The sequence below is a fragment of the Dromiciops gliroides genome, chromosome 6 (assembly GCF_019393635.1).
Source record: "Dromiciops gliroides isolate mDroGli1 chromosome 6, mDroGli1.pri, whole genome shotgun sequence".
Classification (NCBI taxonomy): Eukaryota; Metazoa; Chordata; class Mammalia; order Microbiotheria; family Microbiotheriidae; genus Dromiciops; species Dromiciops gliroides.
In genome coordinates, this window is record NC_057866.1 from 187,594,267 (window position 1) to 187,621,220 (window position 26,954).

The window sequence follows — 26,954 nt, forward strand, 5'->3', positions numbered from 1 at the left end:
AGCATTGCACATGGACAATGAGCTCAACCCAGAATTGACTTGGAGAAAGAATACAGATTGAATTGAATTTGGGAAATTGTACAAGACATTCAGATAGAGAACCAAATCTTTTAGCACCAGTGTTCTTCTAGGGATGTTTATGACTAGAAATCAGGAATGTCATACTGTCTGGATGATCAAAACTATGCATCACTCAAATGGCAATGGAAAGATGCATAATGGACAGAAGGAGGTCCCACAATATTATTAACAGTGACCTTTATACCAAAAGTGGTATAAATATATGATTCAGGAATTATATAATTAGACAAAATGTTTTTACCCTGTTGCAGGAACAGGAATAACACATTTCTAGATATAGATAGATATAGCTTGATAAGACATTTGTGCTTATATTAAAATGTATATATAATATATTATAATATTCATATGCATAACCTATATGTACATGTACATTTATGTTATATATTTTTGAATATATATACATAGGCACACATGACAGAACTTGAAGACAATCTGTTGACAATGATAAAGAATGTAGAAAAACAAGACAGAAAATTAATTCAACTGGAGACAACTTTGGACAGAAGTGAAGGCCCTGGAAAGTAAAACAAGGATTAAGATTATATGATTTTTCCTTTTATTTTGATGGTACCTTACTTTGTGTTGTTTGGAGTGTATTCATTCATTTTTCTTATTTTTAAAAAGCAAAATTAATTTAATTTTCTCTTTTTATCTTTAATAAAATGATCAGAGAACACTTATCTTGCTTCCATAAATTTTGTTGTTGTGTATATATTTTGTCCTTAATATACTGTTATTATTTCTAGAATTTGTTCTTTAATCCACATATTGTTTTAAATTTTCTTATATGCCAATATTTTTTTATTAACTCTTTCTAATTTGAATTCAAATTTGCAACTTTAGAAAGGCCCTGGGGATACAAAGACAAAAATGAAACAGCCTCTGCCCTCAAGGAGCTTATATTTTTAAAGGGGAGACAGTGTGTGTGTGTGTGTGTGTGTTTGTGTGTTTGTGTGTGTGTGTTTGTGTGTAATAATATACAAATAAATATAAATAGAAGGTGAATTGGGGGTGGAGGGAAGGCACCAGTAACTGGGAACTTGGGAAGGGCTTCAAGCAGAAAGTGATATTTGTTTTGAAGGAAACTAGTAGGATGAAAGACATTAAACACACAGAGCTCCTGACACAATTACCCCCAAAACAGCAATAAAATAACCCCTGGAGCAATAAAACCCACAAAAAGACAGGCTGAGATTATTTTCTAGCCAAAAACAGATTAAAGGGGTCAGTGTTGAGCTGTGAGCAGACTCTAAGCCTATGATTGCACCAACACAGACACCAGGCACGCTGCACAAAAGGAACTTACCCCGAGCCTCTGAATCAACTGCAGCACCAGCATTTTCTGGAACTAAACTTATGGTCAAGTGAGAGGGCTGAATGGCTAGCAGGAGGGTGGTGGGGAATAAATTCAGCTATCCCAACCCCAGCAAGAAACCAGGAAGAAATCTTGAGCAGCAGGAGGCCCGGGTGGGGAAGGGGCACAGACCTGTTAGAAGCTAAGAACCACCACAGCACACAAAGGTCTTCAGGCTTGTTAATTAGCAAATTGGCTTGAGGTTATCTTCATACCAGAGAACAGGCCAGGAGAGAGAAAAATCTGCCCTCCTTCAAACCAAAACACCTGGGACCCTCTGAAGCTTCAGTAAATGAAGCTTGGAAGTAGGGCCCCACTGCAAGAGGGAGTTAAAAAGTCAAGTAAAAGATGGCAAGATGAGCAAGCAAAGAAAGTTGAGAATTATTGGTGCATGGAATATGATATTCCAGAAGGCAAAGGAACTGGCACTACAGCCAAGAACCATGTACCCAGCAAAACTGATTATATTCTTTTAGAGGAAAAAACGGGACTTCAATGAAAAAGAGGACTTTCTGGCATTTATGATGAAAAGTCCTGAACTTAATAGAAAATTTTACTTTCAAATACAAGACTCTAGAGAAGCAGGAAACAGGAAGAAGGAATCATGAGGAATATTGGAAGATTAAAGATTAAACTGTTTACATTCCTACATGGGAAAATAACACTTCTAACTCATAAGAACTTTCTCAGTATTGGGGTAGCTGAAAGGAATACACTTAGACAGAGGACACATATCTGAACTGAATATGAAGGGGTGATATCAGTAAAGCATTTATTTTTGGCTTATCCTGTTCTTTGTGGGGCAAGCAGCATGGGCTGTTTTATGTCTGGAGCTGGATTTGGGCTTGGGGCCTCCTGGGTCCAGGGCTGGTGCTTTGTCCACTGTGCCACCCAGCTAACCCATGATGACATCTTTAAAATAGGGTTGAGGGGTAGGAAGAATGCACTGGGGGAGGGGGAAAGGGAGAGGTGGACTGGGGAGGGCTAGCTCACATGAAGGAAAAAGAAAAAAGCTTATGGAGGGGACGGGAAGAGGAGGAAGGAGTGGGGGAGTGACTGAACCTTACTATTATCAGAATTGGCTCAAAGAGGGAATAACATACATACGCAAGGGGGTATAGGAATATATTTTTGCCCTGAGGGAAAGTGGGAGAGGAAGGAGATAAGGTGGGGCGTGAGAAGAGGGGAATGAAGGGCAGATTGGGTGAGGGAGCAGTTGAAAGCAAAACAATTTTGAGGAGGGTGAAGATGTTCTGCATAACTGCACATGTATGATGTAATGATTGGAATGATGCCACCTGCTGGATTATTACAGTAGGAAAACTCTGCCATGAGGAGAAGGCATCTGAGGGCAAGCCATGTGGTTTTCTTTGGCGTCAGGAAGTAATGTTTGCTAATGGGTACTGTCTATCAAAGCTACCAGCCAATTAGCTTGAAGCTATGTGTGGGGGATGATTTCAGTTTCACAGGAGGCTTCTGGGAGGAAGGAGGAAGTGTTGGGCCCTTTTTGTTCCTGACCTTGCCATGGCAGGTTGGATTATGGGGTCTCTTAGAAATAGTTAGATTTTTACCTTTCTCTCTGATCCTAATGCTCTTTAATAAATACTTAAACACTTAAATACTCTTGCTAAAGCTTATAATTTATTGGTGACCACTCATTAGATTTTATATAGTATAGCTAGAATTTTAGCTCCTTACAATGACTTATATTGAATTCCTTGATTTCATAGGGAGGGTTGAGGAGGGAGGGAGGAAGAAAAATTTAGAACACAGAATTAGCTCAAAGACCTTAATTTCAACAGAGTGGGCTCAAGGAGGGAATAACATACACACCAAATTAGGAGGAGTAATCTATTTAACCCTACAGGAAAGTAGGAGGGGAAGAGGATAAGAAGGGAAGGGTGAAAGAAGGGAGGGCAGAGTGGGAGAGGGGGCAGTTTGAAGCAAAACACTTCTGAGGAGGAATAGGCTAAAAGAAGATAGAAAAAAGAGTAAATATAATGGGAAGGGAATAGGATGGAGGGAAGTAGCTATGATGAGTGACTATAATGGCAAAATGTATAATACCTACTTTGCTTGGCTATTGTGAAGAAAATTCTTTGTCAAGTTTAAGGTACTACATAAAAGTTATGATGAACAGGATGCTATCAAAAAAAAAAAACTAGAAAGACCTACATGAACTGAAGCAGAGTGAAATATACTGTATACAAAATAACAGATGATCTGTTGGGAAGGACGTGGTTATTTTCAGCAAGTCAATGATCCAATATAACTCTGAAGGACTTACGAAAATTGCAATCCATTCATAGAAAAAGAACTGATGGTATCTGAAAACAGATTGAAAAACTTTTTTTGACAATTCCTTAATCTGAAGTTTTGTTTTTATTTGTTTTCTCTCAAAACCTAGCTAATGTGGAGATGTTTTCCCTGTCTACTCATGTATAACATATTGAATTGCTTGAGTTCTTGGAGGTAGGGGGGTGGGAAGGGAGGGAGGAAGAGAAGTTGGAACACAAAGTTTTAAAAAACTGATGTCAAAATTTGTTTTTACATGTAATTTGGAAAAGGAAATTCTAAACAGAAAAAAAAATTTAAAAAAGAGGGAATGATGGTGAATTAGTGTAGAGACAGATTTCAAAGGGATTTAAAAGCTGAATAAATGTCGATACTTGATCCTAATGAAAGAAAGTAGTGATCCCAAAAGGCAAAGGTAGATACATCCCAGGCATACAGGATACCCAACTAAAGAAAGGCACGGACCTTAGAGATAGAATGTTGCACTTAATGAAGAGTAAGGTCAATTTGGCCAGATGGAAGAATGTGAGAAAGGGAGTATATGTAGTAAGCCTGGAGAGGTAAGTTGGAGAGAGTTCATCGATGGCTTTAAATGCCAAAGAGGAGAGTGTATTTTATCTGAGAAGTAATAGAGAGTATCCACATTCCCTATTTGCTAAACAAGGAAGTGACATGGACAGACACATGTTTTAGGAATGCCCCTTTAGGTACTATGTATAAGATATCTTGGTGAGGGGAGAGAATAAAGGCAGGAATACCATAAGGAGGTTATTGAAATCTGCCAAGCAAGAGGAGATGAAGGCCTGAATGACTGTAAGGGTCATGTGAGTGGTGAGAAGGGGGTGATTGTGAAAAATATTGTGAAGGTAGAATCAACAAGACCTGGTAATGGATCTGATATGTGATGGTAATATTTATGCTTCAAAAGCTTGGATTGAATAAATTTAATTCTGAGTTCACCCCTGAGTTAGAAATTTGGTTCATTAGCAAACTGTTCAAAATTACTACAAAAGTTCAAAAAACTACATTCAAAATTTCTTAGAAACTGTCTTATAAGTTTTCCTGATATTTAGTAGAAAGCTGCTTTTCTTTTAGCAAGCCTCATCGTTCTTTTTTTTTTTTTTTTTTTTTTTTTGCAGGACAGTGAGCATTAAGCACCTTGCCCAGGGTCACACAGCTAGCAAGTGACAAGTGTCTGAGGCTGGATTTGAACTCAGGTCCTCCTGAATGCAGGGCTGGTGCTTTATCTACTGTGCCACTAGCTGCCCCTATTCTCATCATTCTTTTTTTTTTTTTTAATGAGGCAATTGGGGTTAAGCGACTTGCCCAGGGTCACACTGAGGCAGGATTTGAACTCAGGTCCTCCTGACTCCAGGGCTGTTGCTCTATCCACTGTGCCATCTAGCTGCCACCTCATCAATCTTAATCTTTGTTTTGCCATCCAGGTATATCACTTCTGTCTATATTTCTTCCAAAACTGTCTCTAGAAGAGTGATTTTTTCCAGATTTTGTTTCTGCTTCTTCTATTATTTCTACCAGATTGTTCTCATGCTTGATTTTTTTGTTTCTTTTGTATATATTTTCTGAAGATATTTTCAAACTGTTGAATTTTGTATTGATTTTCCCAAGATTCCACAAAATGATTTCTTTATATTTAACTTGTGTTTTTTAACGAACTTTTTTTTTCCATTTAATTCTTTCAATTATTCCTTATTAAGAAAAATCTAGCTTTTTCTGGTGCTATTCTTGGTATTTTTTGAAGATGCCATTTTTCTAAACATTTCACCTGAACTTTTCAAAAAAATACACAGTAATCTTTTATTGAAAAAGAAGGTTAGCTACTATTGTTTGGATTTGCTTATTCCTTTGAGTGACTCAATTTTTCTTTCAGTCTTTTGAGGATTTCTAATAGGTTAGCTTCTTTTTAGCATTTCTATGGTTATAGATAGATTGAAGGCATTGTGGCATAGTGAACTGGCCTCAGAGCCAGGAAGACTTGCCTTAAAGTAGGGCCTCTGAATTCTGGGAAAGTAATTTAACCTCTCACTGTCCTCAAACAACTCCTATTATGATAAGCTATCGAAATGCATTGACCTACATTAGTAAAGAGAGCTTCCTCATCTTGGAGGTACCTACATCAATGAAATCACAGGTCTCTCTCCCTATTGATGATATTGTCTTCCTTGTGACTTCTTACTCCTCCATTTCCCCAGTTTCCTCCTTGTCATCTTCTCTCTTTCTACTCTTCCTGCTATCTGCCTAAAAATAAACTTAGATCTTCTGAAACTTATAAAAGTTGTCTCTTGACCCTTCTACCTTCTCCATAGGCTATCCCATCTCTCCCTTTCCCCTCACAACCATTTTTTTAATGTCAAAAATTGATGTTTCTTCCTGCTTGTACTCTATCTTCCTAACTTGTAATATGGCTTAAATTCCCACCACCCCAGTGATACTTCCTTCTCATAGGTCACCAATGACCACCTAATAGTTAAATACAATGTCCTTTTGTTAGTCCAGGTACTTTTCACCCTCTAGGCAACATTTATCACCAATGGCCAAATCCCTCTCCTTCTGGAAATTCCTCTCACTGTGTTGTCCTGATTTCCCCTTACTCTTTTAAGTTCTCCTTTCCTGCCTTGTTTAATGTTTCACCTTCCTCTTCCTGACCCCTCAAAGTTCTGTCCCAGCCTCTCTTTTCTTCATCCATTCACTCTTGGCATTTTGTCATCTTCTAGCTAGGTGACTCAGTAGATAGGGTGCCGAGTCAGGAAGATGAGCTCAAAGTCAGCCTCATATACTTACTAGCTGTGTAAGGCTGGGCAAGTCATATAACATCTATTTGCCTCAGTTTTCTCACTTGTAAAACGGGGATAACCATTGCACCAGTCACAAGGTTGTTGCAAAGATCAAATGAGATAAAAATTATAGTGTTTAGCACAGTGCCTGGCACATAATAAGCACTATGGCAATGTTAGTTGTTGTTGTTGTTGTTATTTATCTTCTCTGCCTCTGGTGCCCTCTCCCCAACCCATCCCAAAGCCCCTGGGAAAAGCATCATCCACATTAGTCTTCTTGAGATGATAAGGCCATTACCTCTCCCTTGGAGAGTGAATACACTCAGCTTTGGAACTCCTGGAAGTTTTTTGCTGAATTGGTGAATAAAAAGGGAGAGAATAAGCATTTATTAAGTACCCACTACATACCAGGCACTGCATTAAGTGCTTTATAAAATTATCTCATTTGATTCTCACAACAACTCTGGGAGGTAGGTATTATTATTATCCTCATTTTACAGTTGAGGAAACTGAGGCAGAGAGGAGCTAAGTGACTTTGTCCAAAGTTGCACAACTAGCAAGTATCTAGGGCCAAATTTGAATTCAGATCTTCCTGTCTCCAAGACCAATGCTATATCCACTAAGCCACCTAGCTCCCTAGGTGAGTAAATACAAACTCACCTAGCCCACTATAGCTATCCAACCTAAGAACATCCACCATATGCATTTTGCCATCTGCTCTGCTGCAATTCATATATTACTCCATCCACCAAACCCTAATATACACACATATACATGTATATGTCTGTATTTATATGCTTGTATATATTTATACATGTGTATGTATGGGTGTACAGAGAGAGAGAGAGAGAGAGAGAGAGAGAGAGAGAGAGAGAAAATTCTATTAGATTATAAACTTCTTGCTGGCCAGAATTATCCATTTTGTATTTGTGTCTACAATGCCTAGTACATAGTAGGTGCTTAAAAGATGTATTTTTTTATTCATACTCTATACTCTCTCACTTGACATTACTATTTATGCCAGTGGTTTCAACTATCACTCCCATGCAAATGATCCCCAAAGCATGGAAACTAAATGTAAAGCTAATTTATCACTTTAGTAACTCTATCAAAAAAAAAAAAAGGAAATTAGGTTAATCTAGTATGACCTTTTCTTGATGAATGTGTACTGGCTCTGTGAATATTACATCCATTTTGTAGATATTTATTAACCATCTCTTTAATAATATAGTTTGGAATTTTGTCAGCAAATCAATTCAATATCTCTGGCCGATAGTAGTATGACCCACCTCTACTCTCTCTTCCCACTAGTCTAGCCTTCCCACAACTCCCAGACTTATTTTAGTTGCAAAGAGACCTAATCACATCATTGCAGCTAGGGGGTACAGTGGATAGAACACTGGGCTTGGAATCAGGAAGACTAATCTTCTTGAGTTTAAATGTGGTCTCAGACATTTGGTACAATCCTGGACAAGTCACTTAACCCTGTTTGCCTTAGTACCTTATCTGTAAAATGAGCTGGAGAAGGCAATGGCAAATGACACTCCATTGTCTTTGTGAAGAAAACCCCAAAATGGGGTCACATAGTTCAAACATGACTGAAATAACTGAACAACAAAATTCACATCATTCCTCCATTCAAAACCTATCAGTGAGGACTTCTGGAGGCAAAGCCAAGATGACGGAGTTAAACCAGGAAGCTGCCTGAGCCCTCCCAAATTTCCCTTAGAAATGACATTAAATTAAGCCTCTCAACAGATTTTGGGAGCTATAAAACCTGCCAAAAAAAAAGGGGGAGTGAAACAATCTTCTGACTTAAGATAACCTAGAATATCTTCAGAAAGGTCTGTTCCATCTGGGTAAAAGGGTGTTTGGGCAAGCCAGCAAAAGACTCTTAGTCATAGCACAGATCAGCTGCTGAGCTACCAAGGTTCCTGAGCTCAGCTAGTGGCAGAGCAGGCCAGGTGTGAGGCCTCCAGAACCAATACTGCTGATGCCTCAGAGCAGAAAGCTGGTCTCCACCCCCAGGCCCAGCAAAAGAAGCTCTGGACAGTTTACACAGTATCCCAGGAGCAGAATTCAACCTTAAAAGAAATAAAAGGGGCAGAACCAAGATCATGGAGAGAAGCCCAGATGTTGCCTGAGCTCTCCAGAGTTTCCCTCATAATAATATCAAATCAAGCCTCTAAATGTATTCTCAAACTACAGAACCTACAAAGATAGAGACACAATCTTCCAACTCGAAATAATTTAGAAGACTTCAGGAAAGGTCAGTCCTGCTTGGGTGAAAGGGGAGCACAGCTCAGGTCAGTGCAGTGCAGTACAGCACAGAGGGGTCTGGTCAAGTCAGCTGGAGGCCCTTGGCCACAGCAATTGAGGCCTCTTGGTCCTGACATAGCAGGCTGGTGGTGTAGCCAGACAATTGTGAGACCTGCCAAACCCAGCTGAGAGGGCAACTGTCAGCTAGCGAACCACCCAAAGGACAGGCACAACTAGGCCAAGCCATCCCAGCACAGGGAGCAGGCCCAGGGTGGTGAGGAATCCAAAAGCCACAGAGGCCTCAGAGTAGAAAGCCAGTGACCAGGCCACTATCCCCCAGCACAAGAAGTTTGCAACAGTGGCCCCTGTGCCGCAGGAGCAGACTTCAACTTTGAAAGTAAAAAATAAGCCACAACATGAGTAAGAAACAGAAAAGGGCTCTTATCGTTGAGAACTTCTATGTTTACAGGGAAGACCAAAACACAATTTAGATGAGAACAATACTGTCAAAATACCTACATGTGAAGCCTCAAGGGGAAGATGAATTGGTCTCAAAGAGCCTTCCTGGAAGAGCTCAAAAAGTAATTTAAAAATCAAATGACAGAGGTAGAAAAAAAAATGGGAAAGGAAATGAAAGAAATGAGAGCTATGCAAGAAAACTTTGAAAAAATAGTCAACAGCCTGGAGAAGGAAACACAAAAATTAACTGAAGAAAACAATTCCTTAAAAAATACAATTGGCCAAATGAGAGAAAAAATTGTTCAAATGGAAAAGGAGGTACAATAGCTTACTGAAGAAAATAATGCCTTAAAAATTAGAATTGGGAAGATAGAAGCTAATAACTTTGTGGGACACCAAAAATCAGTCGAACAGAATCAAAAGAATGAAAAAAAGAAGAAAATATGAAATACTTCGTCAGAAATACAACTCCTCTGGAAAACAGATCCAGAAGAGATAATGTGAGAATAATTGGACTACCTGAAAGCCATGATCAGAAAAAGAGTATAGACACCATACTCCAGGAAATTATCAAGGAGAACTGCCCTGATATTGTAGAATCAGAGGATAAAATAGTCATTGAAAAAATCCACCAATCATCTCCTGAAAGAGACTCCAAAAGGAAAATTCCAAGGAATATTGTAGCCAAAGGTGAAAAGGGGGTATATGGGGAGAAGAGAAAAGGGGAGATAGAATGTTGTTAATTACCTAATATGAAGAGGAGCAAAAAAACTATTACAATAGAGGTGAAAAAGGGAGGGGTGAGCAGTTTCAACCTTACTCTCATCAGATTTGGTTTGAAGACGGAATAACATATGCACTCATCTGAATAAAGTAATTTAGCTTACCCTTTAGAAAAGAAAAAGGGTAAGGGGGAAAAGTGAGGCAATGATACAAGGGAGGACAGAAGCCAGAGAGAAAAGGGGGAAAAAAGGGAGGGCACCTGATAAAATAGAGGGCAGATTGAGGGAGGCAGTGGTCAGAAGCAAAACTCTAGTGAGGAGGGATAGAGTGAAAGAAGAAAAACCCATCAGTGGCTCACCACTGAATAAAGTTCAAATTTCTTTGTCTAGCATGGAAGGCTCTTTCTAAGTCTTATAGTGCTTTTTTCATATATCTCTCATGAATTTATGTATTATTTTATAATATAATTATTTGTGTTTTATCATATTTCCCTAATGAACTATATAATCCATGAAGTCAGGAGCCATGTCTCATTCAAATTTCATATTTAACCAAGTACTCAACACACAGTAGGTGCTAAACAAATCTTTGTTGATGAATTGAATCAAACTCTTCTTCAGGTCCCTAGCTGATATGATAGTGACAGAAATGAGATAGGTAATAAGAAAGGTAAATTCACAGTAATGAATCATAATTCATAAATATTAGTTCAAATGCCACCTCAGATATTTACTACCTAGGCAAACTTAAGGCCATAAGTTATAGCAGAAATGCATTAATAGAGGAAGTTTCCTCATCAGGGAGTTCCCTAGATCAGTGAAATTACAGATCTAGTCACTAACCTTATCCACATGGTTATGAAATCATTACATTTTTAATTATAATTTTATCAGTAAGCTTAGGTTAGCATGCATAAACTTCTAAAATGAGAAAATATCCCTTAATCTGTATCTTAAATCTTAAAAAAAAGAGTAGTCCAAAAAAAAAAAAGAAAAGATACCTGTGATATAAATTTACTATAATGATCTAGCCTGAAATCATGTGTGACTTAGAAAATCCTAGGAGAGGTGGTCATGACTAATCCCAAGATCTGTACCCATTGGAACAGTGAGAACTCATTAAGAGATTGTATTCACTAAGATGTTTCTGTGGCTTTTAGAATCCTAGGTTGTTCCCATGGCATCTCTCAATGCTCGATCTCTACTAAGTTCCCCAAGATCCTACAAAAATGTGATTACCCTAGGTAAATGATAGAGCAGAAAATAAACAGGTCTCTAGAGCCATCTGGGGCTTGTTTTCCTAAGAATTTGTCCTGAGGCTGAATTTTTGTCAGTTCAGGGACTTCAAGTCTATACTGACCAATAAGAACACCCCCATCCTCCCCTTTGCCCCCATTTCCCTCTCTTGCCTCTTCTACTTACACTGTCAACATTCTGTACTCGAAGTAAATCTTGATCTGTAACTCCAGAAAGACACACAAAGGGTGAAACAGCAGATCTGCCCTCCTTGCAGCTCATCAGGTGAGATACAAGCTTGGAACTGTCACATGTTTTACCTGTGAATTCTGAAGTGTTCAAATGAGAAAGAATTAGTTCTTAGGACCAAGGAATAGGCTTGATACCTACTCTAGGAAAGGCAATCTTGACCTTGGAGATATAGGTATATTTTAAGGAGTCTTAGAGTCTGTATACTTATGGAATAGAGATAGATGAAAGAGGGGAGATGTAAATAATACATGTATAGATAAAGATGGAAGAAAGATAAATACAGAACCAGATAGGTTAAAATAGAGATGATATAGGTATAAATAGAGATAGTAACAGATAGAAATAAAAATGATAGTCATAGAGGAGAGGAATAGTGCCATAAAAGAGATATAGATTGAGATATACACATAGATGGTATAGATATGGGTATAGGTATAGATTTGGATAAATGGAAAGAGAGACAGAGATAGATTATATAAAGGTATAGAAAGAGAGAGGTAATAATGATCTGGATATATAAAACTAATTTGGGGCAGCTAGGTGGCACAGTGGATAAAGCACTGGCCCTGGATTCAGGAGGACCTCAGTTCAAATCTGGCCTCAGACACTTGACACTTACTAGCTGTGTTTTTGGTTTCCTTTGTGATCCTACTGGAAGGACCAAAATTTAAGAATACTTCTAAGGACCAAGGTGTGCCCATTGATGCATTGTTTTTTGCTTTTTAATCCATAAGGCAAAGGAAAAAATTAATCTAACATGAAAATGTTTATTTTAAAATAAAATTGTAATAAAATATGGCAATTGATTCTAGGGTTAAAAACATTATCTTGATAGGGGTCCAGAGTCTTTAGCAGACTGTCAAAAGGGACCATGACACAGCCCCTACTCTAGGGAAAATTTCCCATCAGTTGTGCCCTATCTGCTATCTGCTCCCAGGCTTAGCTAATTGCTGAATAGGCTTATCTCCTACTGCCCTGTTATCCACTACCCCTAGATACTTTTACTGCAATGACTGACATCAACAGAGCCACATGAACTCTTCTTGTAGTGATTCCTCTTTGTCTTTTGTTCCTGGACTGATTATATTTTTAAGCAATACCAAGAATTTCCTGCAGCGGCTTTCTGTCTCTTTATCTCAGCTCTCATTCATCTCTCCCCATCCTCTTAAGAGAGGCACAGAAATGCTCCCCAGGAAGTTTCTCAGTCTCCTCATGCTCCTGCCCCCATTTTATAGGTTCAGTTTTATAGCTATCTCCTTACTATCAAGCTGGTCTAGGTATTATAATACCCATGAATCCTAATTAGGAAATTACATTGGAAGAGAAAGGGCTTTTCTTCACTTTTGGCCAACTCCCAAATTCTATCTACTACCACCAGCCAATCTTTCAGAATCCAAGGACTTAGTTCTGTACTACTCCTTTGCTCCATCGTTTTTGGTTTTTGGGGTTTTTTTGGCAGGTCAGTGAGGGTTAAGTGACTTGCCCAGAGTCACACAGCTAGTACGTATCAAGTGTCTGAGTATGGATTTGAACTCAGGTCCTCCTGATTCCAGGGCCTATGCTTTATCCACTGTGCCACTTAGCTGCCCCCTCCTTTGCTCTATCTTAACCATTTTACCAGCTTTGAACTACCCTTTGTATAGAGCTCATCTGATAAGAAGAATATGTAATTTTATTTGTAACATGAGAAAGTGGTAGTAATAGCTTCTTACCAATTTTTGACAAGGGGAGCTGATGTTCTTGTTCCATATCAGCAAATCTAGAAACTATAAGTAGGAAGCTACTAAAGCCTCTTATCACTTCTGTATTATACTCAAGTAAGGCAGCATCAAAATCTGTAGGGAGGTCTTCAAGGAACACCTAAAGAGAAGAAAGAGGTCTGACAAATTTGTCCACAAGTCCACTGATAATATACTGCTGTCTAATCACCAATCAAAGACACAGAGATGGAGTCAAACTGAAGTTTATTACTATGAATGCAGGCTGCACTGAGCACTTCCCTATCAGTCAGTGAGCCCTGAGCATCAGTTTTAAGCTACATTATATAGATTTCAGCACCATATTCAGGATGGGTACAATTGAATTTCAAAGAGAAGTAGGGGAAAATAATGTTTTACACATCAAAAAAATAGATGATAGAAAGGGAAGATCTATATCGGGTAAAAGAGGAAACTAGCTGGTTAAGACTAGCTATAGTTAGTATCTCAAATTTGATTTTGCAGAAACTTCAGGTCATGTGGCATACTAATCTTTTTTTTTTCAGGGAAATGAGAGTTAAGTGACTTGCTCAGGGTCACACAGCTAGTAAGTGTCAACTGTCTGAGGCTAGATTTGAACTCAGGTCCTCCTGAATCCAGGGCAGGTGCTTTATCAACGGTGCCACCTAGTTGCCCCATGAAGTGCTCATCTTAAGTAAATGGCAGTATTGTTCTTGTTTCTCCTTTCTCAAAGAGGATCATGACATTGAGATGATGTCATGATTTGAGTGAATTGTATTTAAGTGAGGGACTGCTGTGCAAAGTCACCAACCTTACTTTTTCCTCCAGAGCCAACTGGGCCCAGTGGCAAGATATAGATCAGGATGACTAGAGATGGCCCTGGATGTCTAAGGCAATTGGGGTTAAGCGATTTGCCCAAGGTCAAATAGCTAGTAAGTGTCTGAGGTCAGATCTGAACTCAGATCCTCCGAATTTCAGGGCTAGTGCTCTATCCAGTGTACCACCTAGCTGCCCCAAATGGTGGTAAGAAAGTTATCACAGAGATTCCTATATTATTTGCTCTGATTCAAGAAATTGTATGATCCCAAGATGGTGGAATTGGTTCAGGGTAGAAGGAGAAGGCAAAAAAATTTAGAGACAGAGAATACAGGGGGCAAAGAGCAGAATAAGAAAAAAAAAGATTATAATACTCTCAAATCATCTCATCTTCCATGTACGGCATATGTGATGTTTTTTTCTCACAATGATGTAGAAGTCTGCCAAATAAGCACAACCAGAATTATAAAGGAAAGTTCTAGTCTAGCTTTTGTTAAATGATTAATGACCCACACCCCTTCTTGATGCCTCTGAATGATGCCATGTATAGTTGTTTGGGTATTTTTTGGGAATTGGACATTCAGTTCTAAGATTTAATCACACAGGCAGCTACGTGGCATGGTTAACTAAGTGCTAGACCTGAATTCAAATGCTGTCTCAGACATTAGTTGTGACCTTGGGCAAGTCATTTGACCTCTGCCTCAATTTCCTCATTTATAATACATTAATAATAATAGCATCTACTTCACAAGGTTGTTGTGAGAATCAAATGAGATGAATTGTGTACTTTACCAACATTAAAAGCAGTAAACAAATGCTAGCTATTAAAATAATTATTATCAGTATATGGAATTTCTAGTGTGGAAACTTCTATCAATGCAGATACATGACTCAATTTCAATTCATCATCTCAGAAAATTGCCTGGGGCATGTATGAGGAGAAGTTGAAGTGCCTGATTCAAAGTCCAGACAATAAAATGAGGAATAAACAGCACTTTTTAATCCCTTCTTTCTTTTATTTGTAGTAGTTATTCTTTGGGGAAAATTTTTAGATGTCTTTTCAAAGATTTTTCCAAAATTTTTATTTTTGAGATTTGCTTTCTCACTCTGCCACCTTTACCTTTTACTGAGAAAACAAGAAAAATAAAACCCATTTCAAACATATATAGTCAAGCAAAATCATTTCCTAAATTGTCCATGTACAAATAAACACTTACATATGCATTGTATATGTTTCTATATGTGTGTATACTTTAGCCTAAACTCTGAGTCCATCACTTCTCTATCTGTAGGTGGGTATCATGTTTCATTATGATTCCTCTGGAATTCTTGTTGATCACTGGGTTAATCAGAGTTCCTAGGTCGTTCAAGGTTGTTTGTTTTTATAATACTATTGTTATTGTATAAATTGTTTTTCTGGTTCTGCGCAGCCTTTTCAAAGTTTCTCTGAAACCATGCCCTTCATTCCTTCTTATAGCACAATATTATTTTATTATATTCATAAACCATAACTTGTTCAGATATTCTCTAATTCATGGGTACACCCTCAGTTTCCAATTCTTTGCCAACATAAAAAGGGTTGCTAAAGTATTATTGTATATAATTTAACTCTTTCTTTGATTTCTTTGGAGTTTGGACATAGTACCAATGTTGCTGGGTCAAAGGGTATATATTATGCAGACTCTGAACAGTTTAATAGATGGTCATAGTGCCAAATTGCTTTGCAGAATGGCTAGACGGGGTCACTATACCATGAACAGGGCATTCATGTCCCTGTTTTCCATAACCCCTCCAGCATTATTCATTTTCCCTTTTTGTCAACTTTGCCAATCTGATGAGTTGAGGTGGTTCGGGGTTGTTTTAATTTGCATTTCCCTAATTATTAGTTATTTAGATTTTCATATGGTTATTGATGAATTGGATTTCTTCCTAGCAAAACTGCCTATCCATATCCTTTGACCATTTAACAATTGGAGAATAGTTGTTATTCATATAAATTTTAGTCCATTCCCTAGATCTCTCTCTCTCTCTCTCATCTATGTATGTTATTATGTATCTATCTATATCCATGTGTATGTATATATGTGTGTATATGTAGATGTTTATGTATGTGTGTGTGTGTGTATATATATATATATATATATATATATATATATATATATATATATGACAACTTTTTCAGAGAAAGTAGCTCTAGTTTCCCCTCCTCAATTTTCCACTTCTCTTCTACTTTTAATTGAGTTGGTTTTGCTTTTTAATTTTTTGTAATCAAAACTGCCCTTTTTACCTCCTATGAACTTCTCTACATGTTGTTGGTTCTTCCTCTATCCAAAGCTCTGATAACTGTTCTCTTCCATCTTCCTCTCATTCATTTATAATGTCACCCATTATGTCTAAATTGTGTACTCCTTTGGAGCTTGTCTTGGCATACAATATGAGATATTAGTCTTTTCTCTGCCAAACTGCTTTCCAGTTTTCCTAACAATTTTTGTCAAATGATGAATTCTTGTCCCAATAGCTGAGATCTTTGGGTTTATCAAATACTAGGCTACTATATGCTTTTCCTTTGTATACTGTGTACCTAATCTGATCCACTGATCAAGCTTGATATTTTGTACTGAGTACCAAATTATTCTAATGATTATGACTTTATAGTGTAGTTAAAGCTCTGGTACTACTAGACTATATCCCTTCCCTCCCTCCCTCCTCTTTTTTCTTTCACTAATTCTATTGAAATTCTTAACTATCTATTCCTACAAATGTGTTTTATTATTTTTTCTTGTTCTATAAAGTAATCCTTTGGTAGTTTGATTGGTACAGCACTAAATAAGCAAATTAAATTAGGTAGTATTATCAGAACAAGACCCAAATTCTTGGCATAAATCCAACTTGGTTATACAATATAATTTTTTTCATACATTATTGTAGTCTCCTTGCTAATATTTTATTTTAAAATTTTACATCAATGTTCATTAGGAATATTGATCTGTAGTTTTCTTTTTCTGTTTTGACTCTCCCTGATTTAGGTGTTAAGACTAAGTTTGTGTTATGGAAGCAACTTGGGAGGAATCCTTCTTTTCCTATTTCTTCAAACAATTTACATAGTGTTGGAATTACTTTTCCCTTAAATGCTTAATAGAATTTGCTTGTCAGTACATCTAGGTCATAGGGTTTTGTTGTTGTTGGGAGTTCATTTGTGGCTTATTCAATTTCTTTTCCTAAGAAAGGTTATTTAAGTATTCTATTTCATGTATGATTAATCTGGACCATTTATATTTTTGTAAATACTCATCTATTTTACTTAGATTGTCAGTTTTATATACATACAATCGAGCAAAATATAGATGTCTTTTTCAACTAAGGAATGAGCAGAGATTTACTTACAGAAACATTGATAGCATCTTAAAACACCACAAATAATATTTTGTCTAATTCTCATAACCATCTTATGAGCTAAGCAATCCAGACAGAATGATTCTCCCTTTAGCATTGAAGGTAGAGACATCCATAGATAAAGCAATTTGCCCATGGTTTGATGGCCAGAAGGTGGCAGAGGTGAATTAGAATGCAGGCCTCACATTGCCTCTCTAACCTTATTGTTAACATCATGGAAAACAAACAAAACATCCCTTATTTGTACAAATTTTAAACTAGTAATATTTTTCCCCATCAGGTTTAATTAATCCCATTTAGGATTAAATCCTTACAATGTCAAGATCATTTTTTAGCCATACCTTGGATTGATAAAACTTGAGATTACCAGATACGAGCTTTGCTGGAACATGGATTCTTCCAAACAGATTTGCCAATACTAACATAAGTTTTTCCATCACATCTTCAGAAAAGTGTTTTGAGTCTATACAAAGTAAAAGATAGGTAGTTCAGATATATCTACTTATATAAAATTATTATACTTTTAAATTAAATTGACTATGGGCCCCTTCCAGAGGTCTCTTTAAAATTCCTAATTATTTAGCTTAACTATTTTCATTGCAGTGTACAAATAAGTTCCAAATGTCTCCCTGCCACTGTGCTTTGTAAATATGGTCCAAGAAGCCAATCAACAATATCTTTGAGCATTAAAAGTATCCAAGGGGAAAATGTAGTGTCTGCCTTATAAAAGTTTCATTCCAGGGGCAGCTAGATAAAGCACCAGTCCTGGATTCAGGGGTACCTGAGTTCAAATCTGGCCTCAGACACTTGACACTTACTAGCTGTGTGACCCTGGGCAAGTCACTTAACCCTCATTGCCCTGCCCCCCAAAAATGTGAAGTCATTAGTAATTTCTTCACTATTAACCACCTAGATCAATGAAATCACAACTCCAGGGGAAAAAAGATAGAATCAGTATATTGAGAAAGAGAAGGAGAAAGGGAGGAGGAAGAGAGGAGAGAGAGAGAGAGAGAGAGAGAGAGAGAGAGAGAGAGAGAGAGAGAGAGAGAGAGAATGAGTAGAAATAGAACTAGAAGGGAAATCTAGCCCAACCCTCTTAAGGAAGTTAAAACCCAAAGAGTTATATGAATTGTCCCAGTTCAGACAAGTAGAAATAGCAAAGCCAAGATTTGAACCTTAGTCTAAATTCAGCCCTCTTTTCCATTGCATAACAAATAGAGAAACCAAACTAGCATGGTAAAACCTTAGCTACTCATCCATAAACCAACTTTTCTACAACCCTTAGGTTACCAGAATAACTTTGGTCCCAAAAGTAATCCCCCCCCCATTCCATTTGGATGTAGGGCTAAAAAAAAAAAAATCCCCTACAATTAGCAGCAAACATACATTACTAAAACATACCAAAGAACTCAAAACTGTGCCCATTTATTGGTCAGTTTTCTACCCAAAGGGAGAGGATTAATTAGCTGCTGAGAATTATGAAAGAAGAGGAGAGGAAGAGAACACCCAAGTGTTAAAATACCCAGAGAAAGGCTGCCTGCATATTGGATACATCCTTTATGAATAGAACCAGACAGGGACTACCCAGGAGGAGAGTTGTTATCTACACTGGTGGAGGGAATATCAATATCCACACACATTTAACTGAATTGATCTATATTAAATTGAATTCATAAAATCATAATTTCATTAATGTATTAAAGTATTTTCTAGTTTCTATGAGCTTTATTTTATGTACTTAATCTTGTAATTCCTTACATGTTGAAGTTTTGTAGCTCTGAGAATTTGTCAGTAATAATCAAAAATCACATATGTCTAAGTTATAAAATATGGAAAATAAGAGATATGGATTTTGGGTTCAGAAGGCATGGGAGATTTAAGATGAAGTGATACTCTTGATAGTAATTAACACAGGTCTGGCTATCCACACAGCCAAATTAACTAAGGCTTTTATCTATCTAGCTATATCTATCTATACACATATATATGCATATATATGTACACATATATATCCATACATATATGCACATATATCAGACCAAATTGACATATTCAAATACTCTGAGCTTAATTTTTGATGCTTAAAATTGATTTTAAAAAACCAATTCCATTCAACAAGGGTTTATCAATTATCTATTATATAAAAAGCACTGTGGTAGATGCTAGTGATACAAGGCAAAACAAATAGACCCTACAATAAAAAACCTTTATGTGGAAATAGTCCTGCTGTGTGGGTCAGTGGAAAGAGGGCTAAACTTGTAATAAAGATCCTGGAGTCATGCAATGGAAGTTGGAATCCAAATTCTGCCCCTTATTACTTGTGCAACTTGGGCTAAGTAATTCTAACTCTCTGTAAAATAGAAGGGGGTTATACTGTATGACCTCTGAGGCCTCTTATGCACTAGATTTGTGATTCCATGACTGGATATATATAGTTAAATAAGTACAAACAAATGTGAAGGAGAAGTCACTTAAAAACTAGAAGTATGAAGAAAGCTGTCCCAAACAATGTGAAATCTGAACTGAGTGCTGAAAAAAATTCAAAATTCCAAGAGATAGAAGTGAGAAGGGAATACATTCCAAGCATGGGAGGTGGTTGCTTCAAATGCATGGAGGCATAAAACTAATTTGAGAGAACAACAAGGAACCCAGTTGGCCTTAAACTTGGAGTTTGAGGAGTACAATAATGTGAAATAATTGAAAAACTTGATCTCCAGTTGTGACTGCCCCTACCCCTAATAGGTGAGCTTCTTTGCCTTAACTTGCTAAGAATGGCATTCTTACAGTGTCCTCTCTAAGCCTACTCTACATATACACCTGCCAATCTCTTTTCTATCACTTTATTTGTTTACTTCTCCTATTAGAATGTAAGCTCCTTAGAGATGGATTCACTTGTTTACTTGTATTTATATCCTCAGCATTTAGCACAGTGCCTAGCACTTTAAAAAGTTCCATCTATCCATACATTTATCTATCTATTGTTTATCTACCTATCATTTATCCATCATCTGTCTGCCTATCTCCCTATCATCTGTCTACTTATGTATCATCTATCTCATTGCCTATCAGCTATCATCTATCTATCTATCTATCTATCTATCTATCTATCTATCTATCTATCTATCTATCTATCTATCTATCTATAAATAACACAGTCTGGAAGGAAACAGTGAAGGGCTTTTACATGCCATGCTAAGATATTTGTATTTCATCCTAAAGACAATAAGAAATTACTGAAAATTTTTAGTGACTATCAGATATTTGCTTTAGGAATATGATTTTGACAGATGTATGGAAGATGAATTGGAGAGGAAAAGACTCACAGCAAGACCAATTAAGTGGCCACTATAGTAGTCTAAGTGAAAGGTGACGATAGCCTGAACCACAGTGATGGCATGACAGTGAAAAGAAGGGGACAAACACTAGAGATGATGTGGGGATAGAACTGAGAGACCTGTCACCTGTTTGGATATGTGGTAGTAAGGGAAAGGGAAGGACTGAGAATTAACTAAGTATTTAGTTTGGCTATGTCACTGATAATAGGGATTATTTCACTCTTTGTATTTGTACTTCAAGGTCTGGGACACTGTAGGAATTTCATAAATACTTGTTGATTATTGATTTATTTTTGGCATCTAATTTTGGTTCAGATGAATCCAGATAAGATACACCTAAGTTACTGTAACTATTCTAGATATTTGAAATGCAAGCTCACCTTTTTTAGTTGGTTGGCATAGATTATGGAATAGGCCTTTCCTGAGGAAACTGACGAACAGAAGATTAGAAGGTTCTTGATAAAACAAATGTGAAACAAGTCCGGCAAAACCAATTGGATTTCCTTCACAGTCCAAATATCCCTAGGTAGGTGACATAATTTATGAATTTTATTTAACTCTGAATGTGTATAAACTTAAATGCAATCTTAACATCCCCATTATGCTAAATTGGGTTTATTATTATAAGAAGAAAAGCTAATTGTAGGAAAGTAGCTATTTGTCATTCTCCTTTTCACATTGACTAAACATTGACTAAAGATATACTATGTGCAAAGCACATTTATAAGATACCTAGTGTATACAATGCTTTTTGAAGAAATATGGTAAGCCAAATTCCAGATATCATTTGTGAACCCAAAACATAAGCAAGATTCATCTTTTTATTGTTTATTTTTTGGTAGAGATCTGGAAATCCATTGCTGTAAAGAGAATTTCCAGTACAGAAAGTCTCTCTTTCAGTGCAGATCAACATCTTGTATATAACTCATCATCTTAGTGAGTTTTTTAAGCACTGAGAGATTGAGTCCCTAGCCCATTGCCACATAGTTGGTATGTTTCAGCAAAAGAACTTGACCCTGAACCACTCCATCACTCACTAGTCCATACTGCTTCTCCATTGATCTATTTGGTGATAAGGAGATATAAGGCATTAATATATCATCTTTTCATAATTTAATTTTTTCAGTGAAATCTTACCAGTTTTTTCACTAGTATAATCAAGTCTAAAGGAAATGATACATCCAACTAGAGATATAGTTGAATGACCTCCCAGCTATATAAAAATGGCCAAGCAATATTTATTGCAACAAATTTCCAAATAAAAATAATTATTTAATTATGTCTCATTTAATGCACCATTTCTAAAACTTCCAAGATTTACCCTAAAAGTGACATCTCAGGAAGATCTTGGCTTGATGCCAAGTCATCACAAATCCTATCCCTTGGAGTTCCAGCTTAACCTCTATTTTGAAGGCTTCTAGAACATTATCTCAGTTTTCATGATCATGGGACTTGGAATTACTTACAGGACAGCTGGGAGCTCTGGTTTAATTCTCAGACCCCACAGACCATATCCCAACTTCCAGGATGCCAAATCTGACCTTCAAAACCTCAGAATGGTCACCTCATGCTTTCTCAGTTCTCACAGCACCAATCATATAACTAGCACAAGCTCTGGGGTAGATATAACAGTGAGAGTAAAGAAATGACTGGGAGTGCTGTAAACTCCAGGCTTCAGTAATTCCTATCATATACTTTTTCAATGCAATTTCCTGGAGCTCTGTGGGTGCTACTAGAATACTATAGAATGCAGTGCCATAGAGGCAAGAGCTCTAGGGTGGATTCCAGAATACTTGGACTCTAGAACTAGCTCTTCCACTAACTACTTATGTAATCTCAGACAAGTCATTTTACTTCTCTGGGTTCTATTTTCTTCATATATTTAATAAGACAGTTGTGCTAATCTAGAAGTGACCTTTCTGACCTAAAATTTCATGTATCTCATGAGCAGATGTGGGAAAAATGCAAAAACAGAAGCATCCTTTTTGTTGTTGTTGTTAATTGGTTGGTTGGTTTTCAGTATAAACTCTCAAGGCACAGCTTTCTGAAAATGTTAATTGGATTGGCACATGAAAGAAATCTTTTAACTTAGCAATCACATTTCACAGAAATCCAAAAGAGAACCATACCTCTTTCACAAGAAACTGCATTGAAAATAAAAAGTATTGTTTCAACATTGCCTTGATGTGGGGTTTTTTGAAGGACAACAGTGAATGACTGAGCACAGAAAGTACCTTTACAGAAAAAAAATATATTTGAGTTAATCACCTTTATCAGGTATGAAATACATTTATAAATAAAATACCAGAGATGAAAATTTTGAAAGGGAGTGAAATCCCACGGGAGTACATATTTATTCATCTACCATAGCTGTTTATAGAAGTTCCTTTTGATAATAGATCTTAGACACATAAAACAGAACTAGGGTAGAGTGTTATAAGCAACACTGAATCTGATAAAGAGAAACACATAAAGACATACATAAACTAACACAAAGTAGAGTAAGCTGATCCAAAAAAAACAATATGAGGTATCCCCACAGTGCAATTTGAAGCTATTTAAATTTTTGGGAAGACCCTGTCTGTGTGTGTGTGTGTGTATACATACACACACACATATATATGTATATATATACATGTATATATGCTACAACAATGTAAATGTAAAAAGAACCACAGAATAATTTTTTTAAATTAATGTTTCAAAACTACAAGGAGTAGATTTGGACATAAAGAATAACTATGAGAAGACACTTTCCATTTCCCACCAATTTTTTTGCAGAAGTGAGAGAAAGAAAGGGAGGGAAGGAGGGAGGAAAGAAGGGATGAAGGACAGATGGACGGAGGAAGGAAGGAAGGAAGGAAGGAAGGAAGGAAGGAAGGAAGGAAGGAAGGAAGGAAGGAAGGAAGGAAGGAAGGAAGGAAGGAAGGAAGGAAGGAAGAAAAGGTCAGCCTAGCTTTCTCCCCCTTCTGGTTACTTTTGTGTTCAACAAACTCATACTATCTGCCCTAGATATCCAGAGATAGAGATGAATGGACTCAATAGGTTGTGCATCTAACTTCATGTCATAATCTTCTCTGGCCAACAGGCATTCTTCAACCTTTTTACTTTTTTTCCTATGTGGATGATTAGGTTAAAGTCTTTTGAGTGTTTATGGGTCTCTTCCAGAAGTCTGTGTAATGTTTTGTTCTTGACTAAACTTCACACTGACATCTACAAATAAGACTTCACCATGCCCAGGGAATCCCTCTTCAACTTGGATCTTGTGCTGGACTTCTTCCATCACAGTGGTAAACAAGAGAGCTGATCAGAACCCTCCCATTGATGTTTATTATCAGAGAGTATATTGAAGGAAGCTGTCTCTATTCTTTCAAAGAATTGTGTGTGAATTGAATGTAAGGATAGGAGATACTTTATTTGAATCAATCCTTTAGGGTAGTTTTGTTTTATTGAAATAAAATGTTGCTTTTGAAAAGAATAAATGGAGATTTTTCTTTCATTCTATACATTTTTTTTAATTAGTGCATGATGGTAAATGCATGTTCCACAGTGGAAGGTCAGTTGTGAAAATGTATTTGTTCCCTACTACTTTCCTCACCAAGAATGCCTTGGATGGATACATACATTATTGTCATAAAAATGTTTATATTGATGGAGAAAAGTAGGCATGTATGTTGGTAGTGAATGTTCTCTCAATCACCTTTTTCAGAATTAATAACATTTAAGATCCCTGCCCTGCTCCCCACATGCCCCTGGTATATTGTCCTCAATCAGTCATTTTGCAAATCCTTATCTCAATGATATAACGATTTTACCAGATACAGCATTTATCTATTTTTTTATGTGGATGCTTATTAAAATCAAGTCAACCAGAATTTTTAAGGGTCTACTATATGCCAAATACTGTGATAAGTACTGAGGGTACAAAAAAAGGAGGCAAAAACATTCCTTGCCTAAAGGGGCTCACAAATGCAAAGAGAAAGACAACCTAAAAACAACTATGCCCAAGTAGCATATATACAGAATAAATTGGAAATAATCACAGAGGGAAACCACTAGTATTAGCAGAATCAGGAAAGACTTCTTGCAGAAGGTGGAATTTTAGTTGAGCCAGTGAATCCAGGAAGCAGAGATGAGAAGGGACTGAATTCCAGGTAGGGGAGACAGCCAGTGAAAATGCAGTCTTTTTACCCGAATCATCTTTGGGAATAGACCTCATTGTGGTATTGCTGGGTCAGAGGGTATTGGCAGTTAAAAAAAAGAAAATTCAGAGAGTCAGGACAGGGAGGGTCTTATTTGAGAAACAGGAGATAGGCTAGGTCGTTAGATTGTAGGACACTTAGACTGAGAAAGTTAAGAAAGGGACAGATTATGAAAGGCTTTAGAAGCCAAACAGAGGACATTATATATAATCCTAGAGGCAAAAGAGAGCCACTGGAGTTTATTGAACAGAGATGGGGTGTGGGACATGGTCAGACCTTTGCTTCAAGAAGATCACTTTCATAGCTGAGTGAAGGATGAACTAGAATGGTGAGAAGCCTAAGACAAGAAGAATATTGCAATAATACAGGTGGAAGAGGATAAGGGCTTGTATCAGGGTTGTGGCACTGTCATGATAACAGGATATAAAATGTGATGTTGCAAAGGTAGAATCAACTGGATTTGACAAAAGAGTCTATATGGGTGATGTGAGAATGTGAGGAGTCTAGCATGGCACCTAAATTATAAGTCTGTGTGACTAGGAGATGCTGGTACCCTCAGTGGTAATAGGAAGAGGGGAGGCTTTAAAGAAATGATAATTAGTTCCTGACATGTTGTTGTTGTTTTTTTCACAATTGTCTTTTTTGCAAATGCTTATCCTGAGGCCTTCAATACAATATAATCAAATGTCTCACATAAAGATGTTACTTGCTACTTTTGGACATTAGATACAAGCAAGTCTGACAATTCCTTTATTTGATTCTCTGAAAGAAATCTGTGCTCTGCCCTTCCATTGAGTTGGAATCTCCTTCGTGTTTTTGGTTTCCTTCAGAGTGAAAAGGTCAAAATTTAAATGATGCAGTTTCTTCAGGAGGATGTCAACCCAAAAGGCACAGGACAAGGATCACATGATTTTTAGCACCCTCTGCTCCCTTTCTGCTACTCTACCACCATGAAACAAAGAATATAGAAAATGGCTTCCAGTTCCTTGCCACCCCTCTCTGCTTTGGTAATAATGGTGGTAGATCTGAAAAAATATTACTGGATTGACTTGAGAGGATAATGATCAGGCCAATAATGAGGAAGGGAGCATTAATTAACATCAACCATGATACCTTTGCTTCAGCATCTTGGATATTGTCTGCTCTGGAAGCCAACAACATGAGCCTTAAGACCAGGCTTATACCAAAGGGGAACTGGCCTTTCAGTTCTGGTACATTGGATTTAATAAGCTTTTCTATTTTTGGCAATGGAACATCATAGAAAAACACATTTCCCAGAAAGTCTTGACCTCGTCTTCCTGCACGTCCTGACATCTAGAAAAGAAAGAGTGTAATGTAAAACTTTCCCAGATAATGTTTTTATGATGATGGTAAGTCTGTAATTTGACATTAATTATCTTGGATGAAGTCAAAGATAGATTTGTAAATGCACTGAAACAACAAGGATCATGTCAAACTCTGCAGCACTTTGTGAAAAGATCACCATGGCTGAGGAAAAGCAGAAATTTGTGGTGATTGTTTATTCATTTCAAACATTGATTAAGCTCTGAGTAAAATGCATAGGATTATGCAGGGATTAAAAAGGAGAAAATAGCCTCTGCAGGCCATCAAAAAGCTTACCCCCTAATAGGGGAGGTAAAACACCAACAACTAACTATAGTATAAGTGCCATAGGGGATTGGGATAAGGATTGGACCAGAGATTTCTTTATTATAGGGAATGCATAAAGGAGGGAAAACATTCTCTCTAGTAAAGTAGGTCTACATCTTCTCTGCAACCTATAGTCCCAGAGAGTTAGTTTTCTAGAACACTAAGAGATTGAGTGACATGTTCAGAGTCTCAAACTCAGGTCATCCTGGCTTCAACATCAGCTCTCTCTCTCCACTATGCAACTCTGCTACTATAGCAAGGATTAGTTAGAGGAGATTAAATAATATTATATTATAATAATATAACATATTATATAAGTAATATAATTATATACAGATATGTGCATGTGAGTTATATATTATGTATTACATAATTTTGATATAT

At 37.1% G+C, this 26,954-nt stretch overlaps 1 protein-coding gene across 1 annotated transcript in view; it reads right to left on the reverse strand.

Moving 5' to 3' along the window:
• DDX60 (DExD/H-box helicase 60) overlaps window positions 1-26,954 on the reverse strand; it is a 139,712-nt gene that overhangs the window by 9,169 nt on the left and 103,589 nt on the right. Inside the window, exons 30-35 of the mRNA XM_043971751.1 lie at window positions 26,034-26,234; window positions 22,848-22,952; window positions 21,099-21,240; window positions 17,725-17,846; window positions 13,169-13,316; window positions 11,391-11,533 (exon numbers count right to left, since the gene is read on the reverse strand). Of these exons, the coding sequence (XP_043827686.1) occupies window positions 11,391-11,533; window positions 13,169-13,316; window positions 17,725-17,846; window positions 21,099-21,240; window positions 22,848-22,952; window positions 26,034-26,234 (861 nt within the window). The remainder of the gene's footprint in view (window positions 1-11,390; window positions 11,534-13,168; window positions 13,317-17,724; window positions 17,847-21,098; window positions 21,241-22,847; window positions 22,953-26,033; window positions 26,235-26,954) is intronic.